The 13,458-nt window shown below is 44.2% G+C and overlaps 1 protein-coding gene across 2 annotated transcripts in view; it reads left to right on the top strand.

Annotated features, from left to right (window-relative positions):
• scaper (S-phase cyclin A-associated protein in the ER) overlaps positions 1-13,458 on the top strand; it is a 59,884-nt gene that overhangs the window by 42,327 nt on the left and 4,099 nt on the right. For both annotated transcript variants that reach the window (XM_071532148.1, XM_071532149.1), the window contains 5 exons: positions 560-683; positions 2,625-2,848; positions 4,519-4,674; positions 7,082-7,319; positions 9,639-9,788. In XM_071532148.1, the coding sequence (XP_071388249.1) occupies positions 560-683; positions 2,625-2,848; positions 4,519-4,674; positions 7,082-7,319; positions 9,639-9,788 (892 nt within the window). The remainder of the gene's footprint in view (positions 1-559; positions 684-2,624; positions 2,849-4,518; positions 4,675-7,081; positions 7,320-9,638; positions 9,789-13,458) is intronic.

A 13,458-nucleotide genomic window follows, 5' to 3' on the forward strand; every position in this document is an offset into this window, starting at 1 on the left:
GATGAAAGGGGGGCGAGGGGGAGCAGCAGTCACCGCAGAGCGATTGGTCAGTTATCTGAAGCATTAATCTTCTCTGGGGCTTGTTTTAAAGCAGACATGATACAGAGGCACGCTGACTGGCTCAGCACTGGCCGCTGCCTGGCGGCTGTGAGGAGCTGCTGAGAGGAACGGGTTTATCTCTCCGGAGGAAATGCTGCACCATCTCAGCCAAGATAGAGCTGAGATTGCGCTCAGCTGCTCTGAAGGTGGCTCCGGTTGAGGGGAGTCTCCACATAAGTAGTTGATATGAATGTTTTATTTCTCAGGTCGGCTTCCCTACTCACGCTGTCAGTGAGATATGCTTTTGACTTGTGAAGATAAACTGCACCCTTAAGGAACCACAAATACAGAGGAGTGTGTTTGGTTTCCTGATGACTGCAGATAGTCTTGTCAGTGCCCAGGGCTAGACACCTACGTCCTAATAGTAGTTTTTTTTATGAATTGTGTGGGGAGTAGCCTTGAGGTGTTTTTTTTTTTTTTACTTTTGATTAATTATGGTTTGCCGTTCTTTCTGTGTCAGGTCCCTCTGTACTGCTGTAAACACCTACAACCTGGCGTGTTCCCGTTGCCCCCTCAACTGCTCCTATGTGCTGTTCAGCAACAAGATAGCCCTCCTCATGGACCTGCTGCTACATCAACTAACAGTAAGTCCACACACCCCAGCACATCACCCAGACCTATATAAATTGAATCGCTCATGAATCCTTTTCTGATTCAAAGAGAATGAATATTGGCGTAATTAGTGTGTTAAACGTGTGCTAACATTATTCCAATTGGCAGAAAGTGCAGTAAATGTGCAGGAGATGCTGAACTTGTTTTGATACTTATGAAGGTATCAAATGCATTATCAGATTACCTTGAGTATTTCTCTCCTACCCACACATAGAACTAGCCTCTTTTGTTAACCCTTCTTTGTTTTGCTATAAATTCCTCTGTTGATACACAGTGGTTTAAGTCCTGAGAAACCGCTGCCTTTTCGCCGGTGTCTGCTCCTAGCACAGTGTTAATAAAAGACAGAGCGAGACACACGCCAGCGAGTAACAAACCCTTTGCCCAACCGCACTACAGATGCTTCTGGACTGAGGGAATGTGAGAGTGCAGTCAGTCAGGCAGGCAGCATGGCGGCGAACATGTCAGCCCATATCCTTCAGCACTCTGTAAGAGGGACTGTAAACATCAGCCCACTCCAAACATCTAACGGTGGCGGCTGGCCGGGGCCGCCTACACTCACAGCACAGACGGGACAAGGCACAGACATGGGGCTGTGGTACATGCATGAACTCTACTGGGGCTTCCTTCTCCAGTCCCGAGTTCCAATCCAAAGCAGTCATATTTCCTGAGGGCACGCAGGGAGAGGTTAGCCTGTATGCTTCAGTTTATATAAAACATATCCCAGCAGCTGCTCTGATGACTGACATATCCAACAGCACCGCAGGAGACAAACTAACTTTTCTCCATGAGTTAGATGCTGATAAAGAATGGGCCTCAACAATTATTCACGCACCTACTCACCCCCTCTTTCATGAATTGTTTTAAGATTTTATATTTTCACACAGCTCTGCATTTGTTATCATGTTTTGTTGTTGTCTATGTTTGTTGTCTGTCTATGTTCTGTCATGCATTTGTGTGTGTGTGTGTGTGTGTGTGTGTAAGCAAGAGAGCGGGTGAGTGGGGGTAGCACTGCTGTCTGAGCATGTCCCCCTTTTAATTAGATTTGTGGAGAATGTTGGTGGATTTACCTACGCTGTCAGCATGCACCCTAACCATTAGAGTAAATGAGATGGTTTTACCCAAGCAGGGTTTTCCGTATTGAACGGTCTCACTATATCTTAAATCCGGACCTCTACTTGTATGTTTTCATGTAATTTTTCTGGAAAAGCAAATCCAGACAAGTGATCCCCTGTTTATCCTCTATCTTGATCCTCTGTTTTCCTATGGGCTTCTGTATTAGCCCACTCTCTGTCATATAGCAGGTCAGTCATCTAGCATATAGCAGGTTTATAGTGCAGCAAACATGGAACACCTTCCTTGTTTGCACCAGTGTTTTTTGTTCTGTTTTTTTTATTTTTTTGCCTTCTGTTTGTCATCTGTGTGGCTGAGGGAATACCTCAGACAGCTCTCATATGCCACCATGCTGGCACCTCACCAGTCGCAGTGTCACACTGATTGTTAACCACCAATTTATGGGCTGGAGCTGATGAATAATAAACTAACAAACCTGGGGTTATTTATGCCTCACTGGATCATGTACCAACTAGGTGGAAAGAGCCTGCACTGATAAACAAAAGCAGGCCATATATTATTTTCTGCCCCTGGGTTAATTGGATGGCATTTAAAATACATGCTTAGGTTTAAATGGTCCTGTCTTTTGTTTGTCTCCCTACTCTTTGTGGATACTGTGTCTAATGGCATCTGGATGCTGTCACATTTCTACTGGAATCTGTCAGTGTCATGGTTTGTTAGATGAGAAAAGAACTTGGTGATGCATATGACAGGTTAAATAGTTGCTTGGTATAGGCTACCTTGTTTAAAAATAGCATTTTAACCAAGTTTCTAAAGAGTCTTTGCTTCTCATCATTCCTCAGCTGTATGTGCCAGATGAGGACAAGTCCATCTTCGGGCGCAGTGTGAACAAACAGGTGTTTGAGGGCTTGACCACAGGCCTGCTGCAGATCAGTGCCACCATCCTGGGGTTCCTCTGGCCCCATATCTCTGAGTATGGTCAAAGCGAAAACGTGCGGATCTGCTCCCCAGATGCCAAGTCCAAGAGCTCAGAGTCCTTCAACACTCGTGCACATGACCTAATCAGGTACTCTCCTCCCCATCCTACTATCACACTGCTCTCCTCCTCCTTCATAGCACCACTTTCTCTCCTCTCGTGACCTTTTTACCTCCTTTAGTATATCCCTCCTCCACTCCTCTTCACTGGGTTGAGAGTTGGTCAACCTCTGATTTCCTCAGCAGCATGCCTTATGTAAAGAATAGGCTGACAAAATGTCAGATCTCTTGGAAATGGTCCAACTGGTTTCTTGTTAGAATGGGAGTAGTGTGAGAGTGAGGATGTATTCTGGCATCCTTCCAACTTGTACTTTTTTCACACATTCAGCTCCGCATTTGAAGTCAAATCTGTTTCCACAGGGGCTACAAGGCAGCATAAACAAAGAACACTCCTAAAGCTTTGGACGGTCCCCTTGAACCTGGCTTTTGAGCAGACGTGAGGGTCTGGGCTGTAGGAGTCGGGGCTATGTTGGGGAAATGTGGGCTGTGAGGAAAGGCAGGCCCAGCCGCCGAAGCCTTGAGGAAGAGTGGAGTCTTTCCACCAACCCTCCCACAAGCTATGATTCATCTGGTCAGAGCAGCTGCACAGGCCCACCACTCTCATCCACTGACCTAGTCGTAACCCTGGAGACAGGGGAGGGCCTGAGAAAAATGGTGTCGTCAGACTGGTAATCCCTAGAAGGAGCAGAAGATTTACCTCAACTGCCTCGCGTAATGTATATGTTAGTGAGGAAGGACAAAAGATCAAAACATTTTTAGCTTTTGCAACACTCTCCCATTATTCCAAACTATAGATCACACAGAAAGGAGAGCGCCATTTCCTTTCTTCTCATTACCACTTGCTCAATTCACTTTTCAGTGCTCTCATCCCCTACCATTGTCATAAATGTTATAAATGCATGTGGCTCATATGATGAGACACACAGGGGCGAGACTGACCACCGTTGAAGCAGTTTCTCAAACAGAGAGCCGGCATTTAGCATAGCAGTCAGTGTGACGAAAGTTCCTTTCAACTCAGGTAAAGCTGTGGAAGAGGATGAAGTCAAAACAATGGGCTGTGGTTCAAGTGTCAGATGACCTGTTGTGGAGGTTGAAAACGGGCGTAATCGCCTGCTTTGAGAGGACCTCACTCTGAGTGACAGTTCTAACAAAAAAAGGTATGCGAATGAAGCAGGAATGAAGGTAGTGACAAGACACGGAGGAACAGTGGATGGCTACTTCACGATCCACATCTCTTGGAGGTCTCGATTGACAGCTGTGGTGCTCTCTAGATTTTCCTAAGCTAGGGGTGTCTGAGCTGAGCAGGGGAGGGCCAGGCATACCTGAGCTGTAAGAAGATGGCCCCAGGTCAGAAGACTGTCGAGGGCCCAGAGCTGGTCTGGCACAGGGGCCACAGCAGCCCTCTAATGACACTATTAGCGGTGATTTGTGGCTGAAAGAGTACAGGGAACATGATCATGAGACCTGTCATTGGCAAAGACAAATTGGGGATATCACAGTAATACCGGGGGGTGGAGGGCTTAGGTGAGATATCTGATTTCAACTGCAGTGCTGTGGAGGTACGCACAGTAAAGGCCTTTGTTTGTCCATGTGAAATGAGTTTTAGAGAAGAATTTTCAGTCAGTTTCTATTTTAACATTGGGAAAATAATAAAGCATAAAAATCACTGCATGCTTTTGCTCTGTTTTGTGTTTCTTCCAGCTATGTAGTGAACATGGGTTTGATTGACAAGCTGTATGGGTGCTTCCTGTCGATCCAAGGTCCCGTAGACGAATGTCCCAAGATGTCTGCCTTCCTCCAGCAGGCCTCGGCTCTGCTGCACGGCATGTGTAAGCTGTGCTTCGCTGTGACTGGACGGTGAGCATGTCTCTTACTCCTTTACTGACCTTAGACATCCCTGTGATCTCTCTCTTACACACATACACACACACACACACCTCTGTGTGTTTAATGACAGAGAGTGAGTCACTGTCAGTTCTTAAATGTCAGAAGGTTCCATAAAGACGGGGCTCATGGTTACTCAAACAAAGACTGTGGCCGCGCTGCAATCAGCCAGCAGGTCGTTTCCTGCAGTCAGCTAGCTGGCCAAGTCGTCGTTACTGCAGATAGAGATAGGCATCTACTTGACCCCAGCGCTCTGTCACTCACCATAAACCTTAGCCCGCAGCGCAGGGGGAGCCCACCCACGTGTGCTAGGGTGACCTCCACTCAGAGAGGTTCAGTGGCGCCGCTGACAGAGGCTAAGCACACAGTCACACCGAGGGACATCAGAACCACAATTCCTCACTTAAAAGGAAAAGAAATGCTGACCATGGCAGCATGGCCAAATGGGGTCCGTTGTCATGTGTGACACTAAAATTAGAATTTGAACGTGCTATATGCATTTTATACATCTTTCTTTTGATTCTGTAATTGTGATATTTCATCGGTACAGCAGGTAGAAATTCTAGCCATTGAAGTTTTTTCATAACAGCCATACCTCTGTGCTACTGGCAGCGCACTGGTCCAAGATCCTGTGATTGTGTTTTCAGTGCCCACTCGCTGTCACCCAGTGTGCTACTGTATGCTGCCAGCTGCTAGGTGCTGCTGTAACAATGACCAGCTGCTTCACACCGGCATGGCAGAGGACAGCTAGGCCTATGTGTGTCACTGAATATCTGTGAGAAAACACAGTGTCAGACCTTGCAGGTTTAATGAGCACACTGTTTTGTGTTATTATCAATACACAGATAATCCAGCCAACTAGCTCTGTTCTGCCAGGATTCCCTTTCTGTCATATCTGAGAAAGCTCAGTGGGGTTGTGGAATATTTCGGCCATGCCAGTTGCTGTGTCAGGGGATTATAATGGCATTAGGAGACTGTGTTCCTGCCGAGCAGCACATTTCCATGCAGAGCCTGTTGGCTAACATCAAGTATCAGCATGCACAGTGGGTTCCATCCAGAGGTCACAGCCTCCGTTCTATATGGCTGCAAATCATAGCTCATGCTGCTGCAGTAGTCTTAAATTGTCTGTGCTATAGATTGTGGGTTTTCATTATGATGTCTTCTGCATTGCGACTTAATTCTTTTTTTTATGCAATTATCCGATTAATTACTTCTCTCTAAATTCTATTCCGCTGGTGTTTCAGTTTTATAAAATTATATGGTCAACTGGAATGCTAAATGCACTAATCTAGTTTGCTCAGTGTGTGCCACAGTGAGCCCCGAGGCACTCAAGGGGTTCCTCAGCAGAATAAAAAATTGTTTAATAATTCCGTAAGAATTTTTAAAATAATTGATTTCCAATTTGTTTGAAATTACCCTTGACTACCCTGATTACTACTATCCCATGTTTTGATTATTAAATGCCATTCTGTTCTGCATCAAATGTAATAATGGGACAGTTTTTCAGTTTGAACTCCCCGCCCAAATGTCATTTGGAGTTCTTTAGCATGAATAATTCTCTTTAGCAATCCATAAACATGAAAATGTTTGAAATCCCTTACACTAATGCCAACCAGGTTGATTAGGTTTAGCTCTTAAAATGTGATGTACACTGACAGGATGATGTTACCAATCCCTTTAACCAACAGGGTGGCACCTTGTCAGAGCCAAACAAACATATCACCTTGAATCCTATCAGGTGGGCCTTGATTAAATGCGCTGGAGTACTCAGCACCTTGTCAGGCAGCTCAGTATAATCTGCCAGCATGGAGTCATTGCCACAAGCTTCACGTCATTGCATTACAATGTTTACTGTACCCGGAGTGATCGTGGAGGAGCAGAGCGTAGACTTTCTTGCAGGCTCCACTCTTCAGCTACAACCAAACTCTCACTCAGTGAATTTCACAAGTTAAGTCACTTAATACAATAGGTATGCGGTGCTCACGGGACAGCATCTCTATCTAAAGGGAAAGTATTTTCTAAGCCCTTGTCTCATGTGTAAATCTAGAAGCCATTGAGGTCGAACAGAACAGCCATCATCCTCTGAGGTTCAGGGCCTTTCTGCTGCGTGACAACAGGGCTCTTCAGTTCACAACAGTTGCAGTTGACCCAAATGCTATGCAGTGTCTCTAACCATAGACCATAATATAATGAGTCGGGGGTGGGCAGTACATGCACATGTAAATTAAGGGGGGAATTAATTGACAAAAAATCAATTGTATGACTTGCGTTCCATCACATCCTTCCCAGTTGTTGTTTTTGTCTTTGTTGGTCTTGTTTTTGTTCTGTAAAATCTGATTTGAATGACCATGCATACATTTCCTCTCTCTCTCTCTCCCAGCGCTCCCAGTATATTTGACAACAAGCGCCAGGACCCAACTGGATTGACGGCCCTTCTGCAGTCCACAGACCTGGTGGGAGTGGTGCACACGCTGTATTGTATCCTGCTGCACAGTTCCTTGCCAGAGTCTGCTGCCCAAAGTCCTCAGGAACCCTACGCCCCTGGGGTCATCCAGGTGGCTCTGCAAGGCATCCGCTTCCTCAACAGTTTTGCCCTGCTTGACCTCTCCGCCTTCCAGGTATCCAACATGAACTCTAACCCCATACACATTCTCTTTTCACTCACACAGATAGCAAATTCCTTATAGGTCCAGCAGATAGTCACGTTTAGCGCTTTGATGTCCAGAAGTTAGGATGCAGATTTCTTTTTTCTTTTCAGTCATTTATCTGATATTGATGTTTTCTTGTACATATCATCTATATTGTTGATATAGTATGCTCATCACATTCCACAGAGTGAAATTCATAGTGGGTAATACCGTAATACTGTTACAACAGTTATAATGTTTTTGCTGACCAAAGGAATAGCTATTACCTTAGAAATAACTAATGGGTATCTAATTAAACAATAAACAGTAGAAAGAGTAAGTAAAAGTCTTGATATCTATGTCCCATTTCACTGTTTGATTTACTGCCAAACTCATATCACAGCAGACTATCATAAAGATGCCCACAAATATCACAGTTGTCCTTCCTGGATACAATCCTATGTGCACGTGATCAGATGGATGCTAGTTCCTTTGTTAGGAGCTATTAGAAGAGGAGTTGTTCTCCTCAGGATAAGGCTGACCTGTGGACATAAACATGGGTGCCCCTTGACCCCAGGTCAGTTGTTAGGGTTGAAAGGAGCCCGGTGGGTCAGCAGTTTGGATGGACCGGGAGTGATTAGCACTGTACCCAGGGCCGTACATTACGCACCCCGATGAGGAGAGGGCGACAGCTTCACTGTGCTAAGTCACCGCAAAGACAGAAAGGCGTGAGAGGAAGTGAGAATGTTATTAATTATTTTAATGTCTTGTGGTAATTACCCTGAAGCGGCTTCCTCTCACTGACCCGCCACACTCAGGCTATTCAAAACAGCTGGAGGTCAAAGCATTTCAGTGCCTGAGTTTTATGAACATTTTAAATAATGTTTCTTTTTGGCCGGGAGTTGTAATCACCTTGTGTTTCACATTACCTCACAGCACTGGCTAATAAGTATTGCACTGGATGGTGCGGTGATCAGAATGCAGGCCGGTAGCTCACTCTGCTGCAGCATCAGCTACAAATAACGGCTTTAGAAGGGAATTTCAAATGGGCAAATGCAATATAAATAACCGGGTTTTACAGTGCTGCCATTTTAGTAGAATACTCTCCAATAAATTTGTGCTACACAAAGATGTGAAAAAGGAGCGCAAGTGCAACTTGAGATTCAAACCAGATATGCTTTTTTTCCCATTATTTCCACAGACCGTGCTTTTGAAGTCAGTCATAATATTCACTCACTGACACAGAGGTCTATTTGTCTGCCCTGTTGCCATTGCTTTGTTCACCTCAGCTTGACAGTTGTTACATGGTGCAGTGAGTTTGATGGACATGTTGCCAGCATGCGTAGGTTATGAGGCCTGAAAATAGCAGTGAACGTCTCAGGTATTGTGTTTATGGAAGTGTTTACTTGCAATGCTAACGCACCCGAACTTCCAGTGGAATCGTGATGACCTTAGGGTGCTCTGTCACACTGACATGTTTAACAAATACTGTCTGTAGACTGCTGCTATCATCTTGTCTCTGAGGGGGATTGGGGTTTTCTATGGTGGGACATCCCCCACCCCCACTTGAATTACTCATACTGTAACACCATATCAGTTCCCACCAGCAAAACATATAAATCCCATCCATCTCTTTTAATACAGCAAATCTAGCCTTTTATTATTTTGCATTGTCATTGTTTTACTGTATGATGACCTGAGGGAATCCCTTTTCTATGAAATGAGTTAATTGTTTCTGTATATTGCTGAATAGATACGTTAGATTGTGTAGCATATGCATATGTATTATTATTATTATGTATTATTATGTATCTATATCAATGTCCGTGGATATAATTATGCATAGATGATGGAGGACTGCTGACACTACTTGTGTTTTTAAATTACCTTAAACTGAAATTTACAACCTTATTGGTCTTTTTAGATGTGGTCTGGAAATGAGGGTCTGTGTTTAATTATGCTGCTTGGTCTTTGTTTACTACTTTTTTCTGTTATTTTACTTCTCTACACCTGTGTGTGTGTGTGTGTGTGTGCGCGCGCGCGCGTGCGTGTGCTAATTGTTAAATTAAGTGTTTAATAGTGTCTTAAAGGCCCATGAAGGCCAGGCATTTTAATGCAAGACACTTAAATAAATTCAAATCAAGCAATTAATCAATCAATGTATTATACTCTCCTTAATCACAATTCTAGGCATTTTATGCTTAATTTAATAAAATTGTAATCAGTTAATTTAGATTAATTTTGTGTGAAGCCACAGGCCTGAGGTGCTGTTGTAGTACACACTGATGTTCTTTGTCTGTGTTGTTTCAGTCCGTTCTAGGAGCCGAGGGCCTGTCTCTGGCTTTCCGCCACATTGTCAGCTCCTTACTCTGGTACTGTACCCAGCATTCCTCTGAAGAGCTGCTGCACGAAGTCATCATCTGTGTGGGCTACTTCACCGTTAACCACCCTGACAACCAGGTAAAGCAGCTTGAACCTGTACTGACATTTAATTAATTTAAATGTTTTTCTTCAACAGAACCATAACCACTGTAAACATTTATTACTTCTTCAATTACATTTGACTTTTTCAGTTGCAAAAAGCGTCCTTTTTAATCTGTGCATCCCAGTAATATCATCTTACTATTGTTCTGCTCATGTATTATTTGTAAGAGAAAGGGTGTAGTTTTTGCTGTTGCTATAATTGTAACAAAAAGCACCTGTTTAAAGATTCATGCCTTGGCATCTTTCTGCCTTTGGTCTGTGTGTCGTCTATTGTCCCGGAGAGTGACCCATTGTTCCCTCCTGGTAAAGCCAGGCAGTGTGCAAGTCCTGGTGTTACAACTACTTAGGGGGCTCTGTGGAAGTGAGCAGGATGTGATGGAGCAGACTTGGCTGCTGTGTAATTGGCTGTCATGCATGGCCCGTCTACCGGGCCCCTGATTAGCCGTGCTACAGTTGGCTGGGCTTTGATTATGTCAAGCCTGACCCACACAGGCAGCAGCCAGCAGCTTCAGTCTCAAACCTCTGCTACGTCATTCATGTCCTCACAGCTGCGGTCAACCCCCATCGCAACAATTTATAGGCTGATTACCGATTCTAATTTGACAGATTTTTTTTAGTTCTAATTAAAGGATCCACCTCCGCTTTATGGCAGTTCAGCTCTCCCCCTCTGCTCCCATCCAATTTAATTATTCTGATGTACAGAATTAGCATTTGTTGGTCATTCTAGATCTGGTTTGCATATTATATTGGATAATTGAATGAGGACTGATGATTGAATTAAGGGGGTGACAGATGATTCGGCTTTGTACACTCACAGCGAAGTTAACAGAGCAGCCATGCTTGACTGTATCTGGCTTTTTTTTTTTCTTTTTTTTTTTAAATCAAGTGCCATTTGCAGCGGCCCAATGCAAAGATCTGTCCTTCATTCGCAGACTGGGCACTGCCTATGGGAAAGCTTTTGAGAAACAATGAAAAAAGTCCTAACCTACTTTCAGGTTTAAGAATTTAGTCAAAAAATTATATTATAGAGTATGGATTAGTCGGGAAACAAGATCCCACACAAACTCCACATACAGAGTTGATCCTTGCCAGTGGTCCAGTTCCTGGAATGTGTCCATGCAGTTCCGCACCAAGATGGATGGTGCTAAGGGGAATATTTAGAGCAGCTTGAGCTTTTCTCAAGCTAATGTAAGCATTGGCAGAACACAAAAGCAGCCCGACCCAGGGCCCATGCGGTCGCAGAGACTGCTGATTCACTGTCGGCACACCAGCTTTTGTTTATATATGTGCTCTAGAAATAAGGCTGCTCATAAAAAGCAGAACTTTGAAGCAGCACTATACGTAGTGATGTATTCCCTCTGTTCTGGGGGCATGAATAATTCACCTTGTCATACAAAAAGCCATTGGGCGAGTGACATATGCAGTCTTGTGTGTTTTTCAAGTGTGGTTCTGCTCATGGGGGCCATTGAGCCATGTAGCCATATGCTTCATTGTCTGTTGGGTGGATCCATGGAGACCGTTCCACAAAAAAGCAGGACAAACGAAACCTATTCTGTAACTGACATGTTACTGTACTTCCTTTTCCCCTGAAGAGATATGTACCGGTAATCTCACTTGCCTTTCTACTCTTAAATACAGTGATTCATTTGTGAATCATCCTTGGTGATGATCTGTGGATTCTTTGAGCTGACGGAACTGTAATTGTAAACTGTTGACATGTTAACCCACCTGACTCCTGCTTGCTTTCTGAAAAAGGCAATTTGACTGGAGTGTAGGGGTCTTAAGAAAACTTTGCTCTCTCAATAAATGGAAAATGGCCACACACACGCAGGCACTGTGAGCTACACACACACACACACACACACAAGCACTGTCTTCCCCCCCCTCTCCAATCCCCTCACACACACGCACGCACGCACAGAGGTATTCAAGCAGATCTTATTTCAGGTAGAGTATGGAAAATTTTTAATGTAATGGGATAATTACATTTTCCCCAGATTGACTCCTGAGATTAACTGCTGAATTCCTCCTTGCTTTGCTATACTGTATTTCAGGAACTTGTTTTCTTTATACTAGCGAGCGTCTCATGAGCTATGGATCGTCTCTAGACCGAACATCCTACACACACACACACACACACACATCTCCAGAGCTCAGCCTTATCTGTGGGGTCATTCCTCTCCTTCCCATTCTCTACGAGGGCGTTTCCTCTGCCCTGCAGGCCCAAGCCAAGCTCTGGGCCTGTAATTCCTGTTAACCTGATGTTGAAACGCTCCCTTCAACAGTCCATTACTGCCAAGACAACCAAGCCCTCACTGCCTCCAGGGTAAGTGTGGCTCGTGCAGACCATAGGGAGCCAGCGCTGGGGAATGCACACTCTGTATCACCCAGCAGAGTAAACAGAGGGAGAGAGACACAGACAGACACACTCTCCACTGACTGGCAGGAGAGAGCTTGATTGTTAGCTCGGTAGATGATTTACACTCTGCTTCAAGGGTGAACGCAGGTCCAACTGACTTAAGTGAAGTTGAGGACATTTTTATCCCCATAAACCTTTCAGTGAGGAGTTTCCATTTGTCTATAATACCATAGTCAGGATAGTTTCACAGCAGAACTATCAGCGGTGGGATCTAGGATGGAATGACAGCGTCAGCTCATAGAGATAAATAAAGAGTTATTAGGCTTTATTGTGTAAACACCAGGTTTTTATGGGTTTTTAAGGCAATTGACAATCGCCTTAAAAGTCAAGTTGGGGTGACTATATCAATGTCTGCGTCGCCAGCGTCCAATTGTCCCAAGGCAATTTACATAGCATCCAGTGCACGTCTCAATAAGCCATTGTAAATGTTGTGAGGTAGCACTAAAGAGCTATTTGACTTACTTTGCTGTCTGTGGACTGCAGCGTCTTCTTCTGGTGCGCTGTGCCTGTCTTATCAGCAAGGCAGTTCCACCATGATGGATCTGGTTTATATTGTGGATTCAAGTGTCAGATATACGGCCCTATTCTGACGCTGGTTCCTCCTGAGGTGTTTGGGCTGTCTAGACGTAAGGATGTATAGAGATTCTTCTGCGCATCCAAAATTGTCACCCTTCTTCTAAATGTACCGCATCACAAATTCCCAATTAAATTTGTTCAGGAAGACATTAATAAGATTGCTTTGCACTGAATCTGCAGTCTGTCTCATTGGCAGTGCTGGTGCCTCATGCATAGGCTAATTATTGTATTTGAGATTTATGCTTTATTGCATGTCTGAATAAGGCCTAGTTTATTTTTTTCCCCCTCTGTTCTTAAACCTGCTTCAACTTGGTTTCCGCTCCAGCATTGGATTTTCCCAGGAATTTGTTTGCGTTTCAGAACATTAACTTTACACACTCTTTGTTGTCATTGTGGACAGTGAGGAAGTTATGTAATGGAAGCGTCATAAAAACACAGTCCTGTTTTAAAATGCCAGGTCCGTGAACTTAAGAAAGAACAGAGCAGCCAGACACTTGAGTTTTTTTACGGGGCCTGCGTTATACTCGGGTCTGATGCATGGGTTCAGATGCTTGTTGTTCCTTTCATGATGTCAGGGTTTGAGCAGATACTTCAGCTGAACTGGAAGAAATAACACTATGGCATAATCCCTCGTTGGAAACACTGTTCTGA

The sequence above is a fragment of the Centroberyx affinis genome, unplaced genomic scaffold (genome assembly GCF_046629955.1).
Source record: "Centroberyx affinis isolate AG114_WGS23_722 - 3 ecotype Tasmania unplaced genomic scaffold, CSIRO-AGI_Caff_v1 ptg002167l_1, whole genome shotgun sequence".
Taxonomy (NCBI): domain Eukaryota; kingdom Metazoa; phylum Chordata; class Actinopteri; order Beryciformes; family Berycidae; genus Centroberyx; species Centroberyx affinis.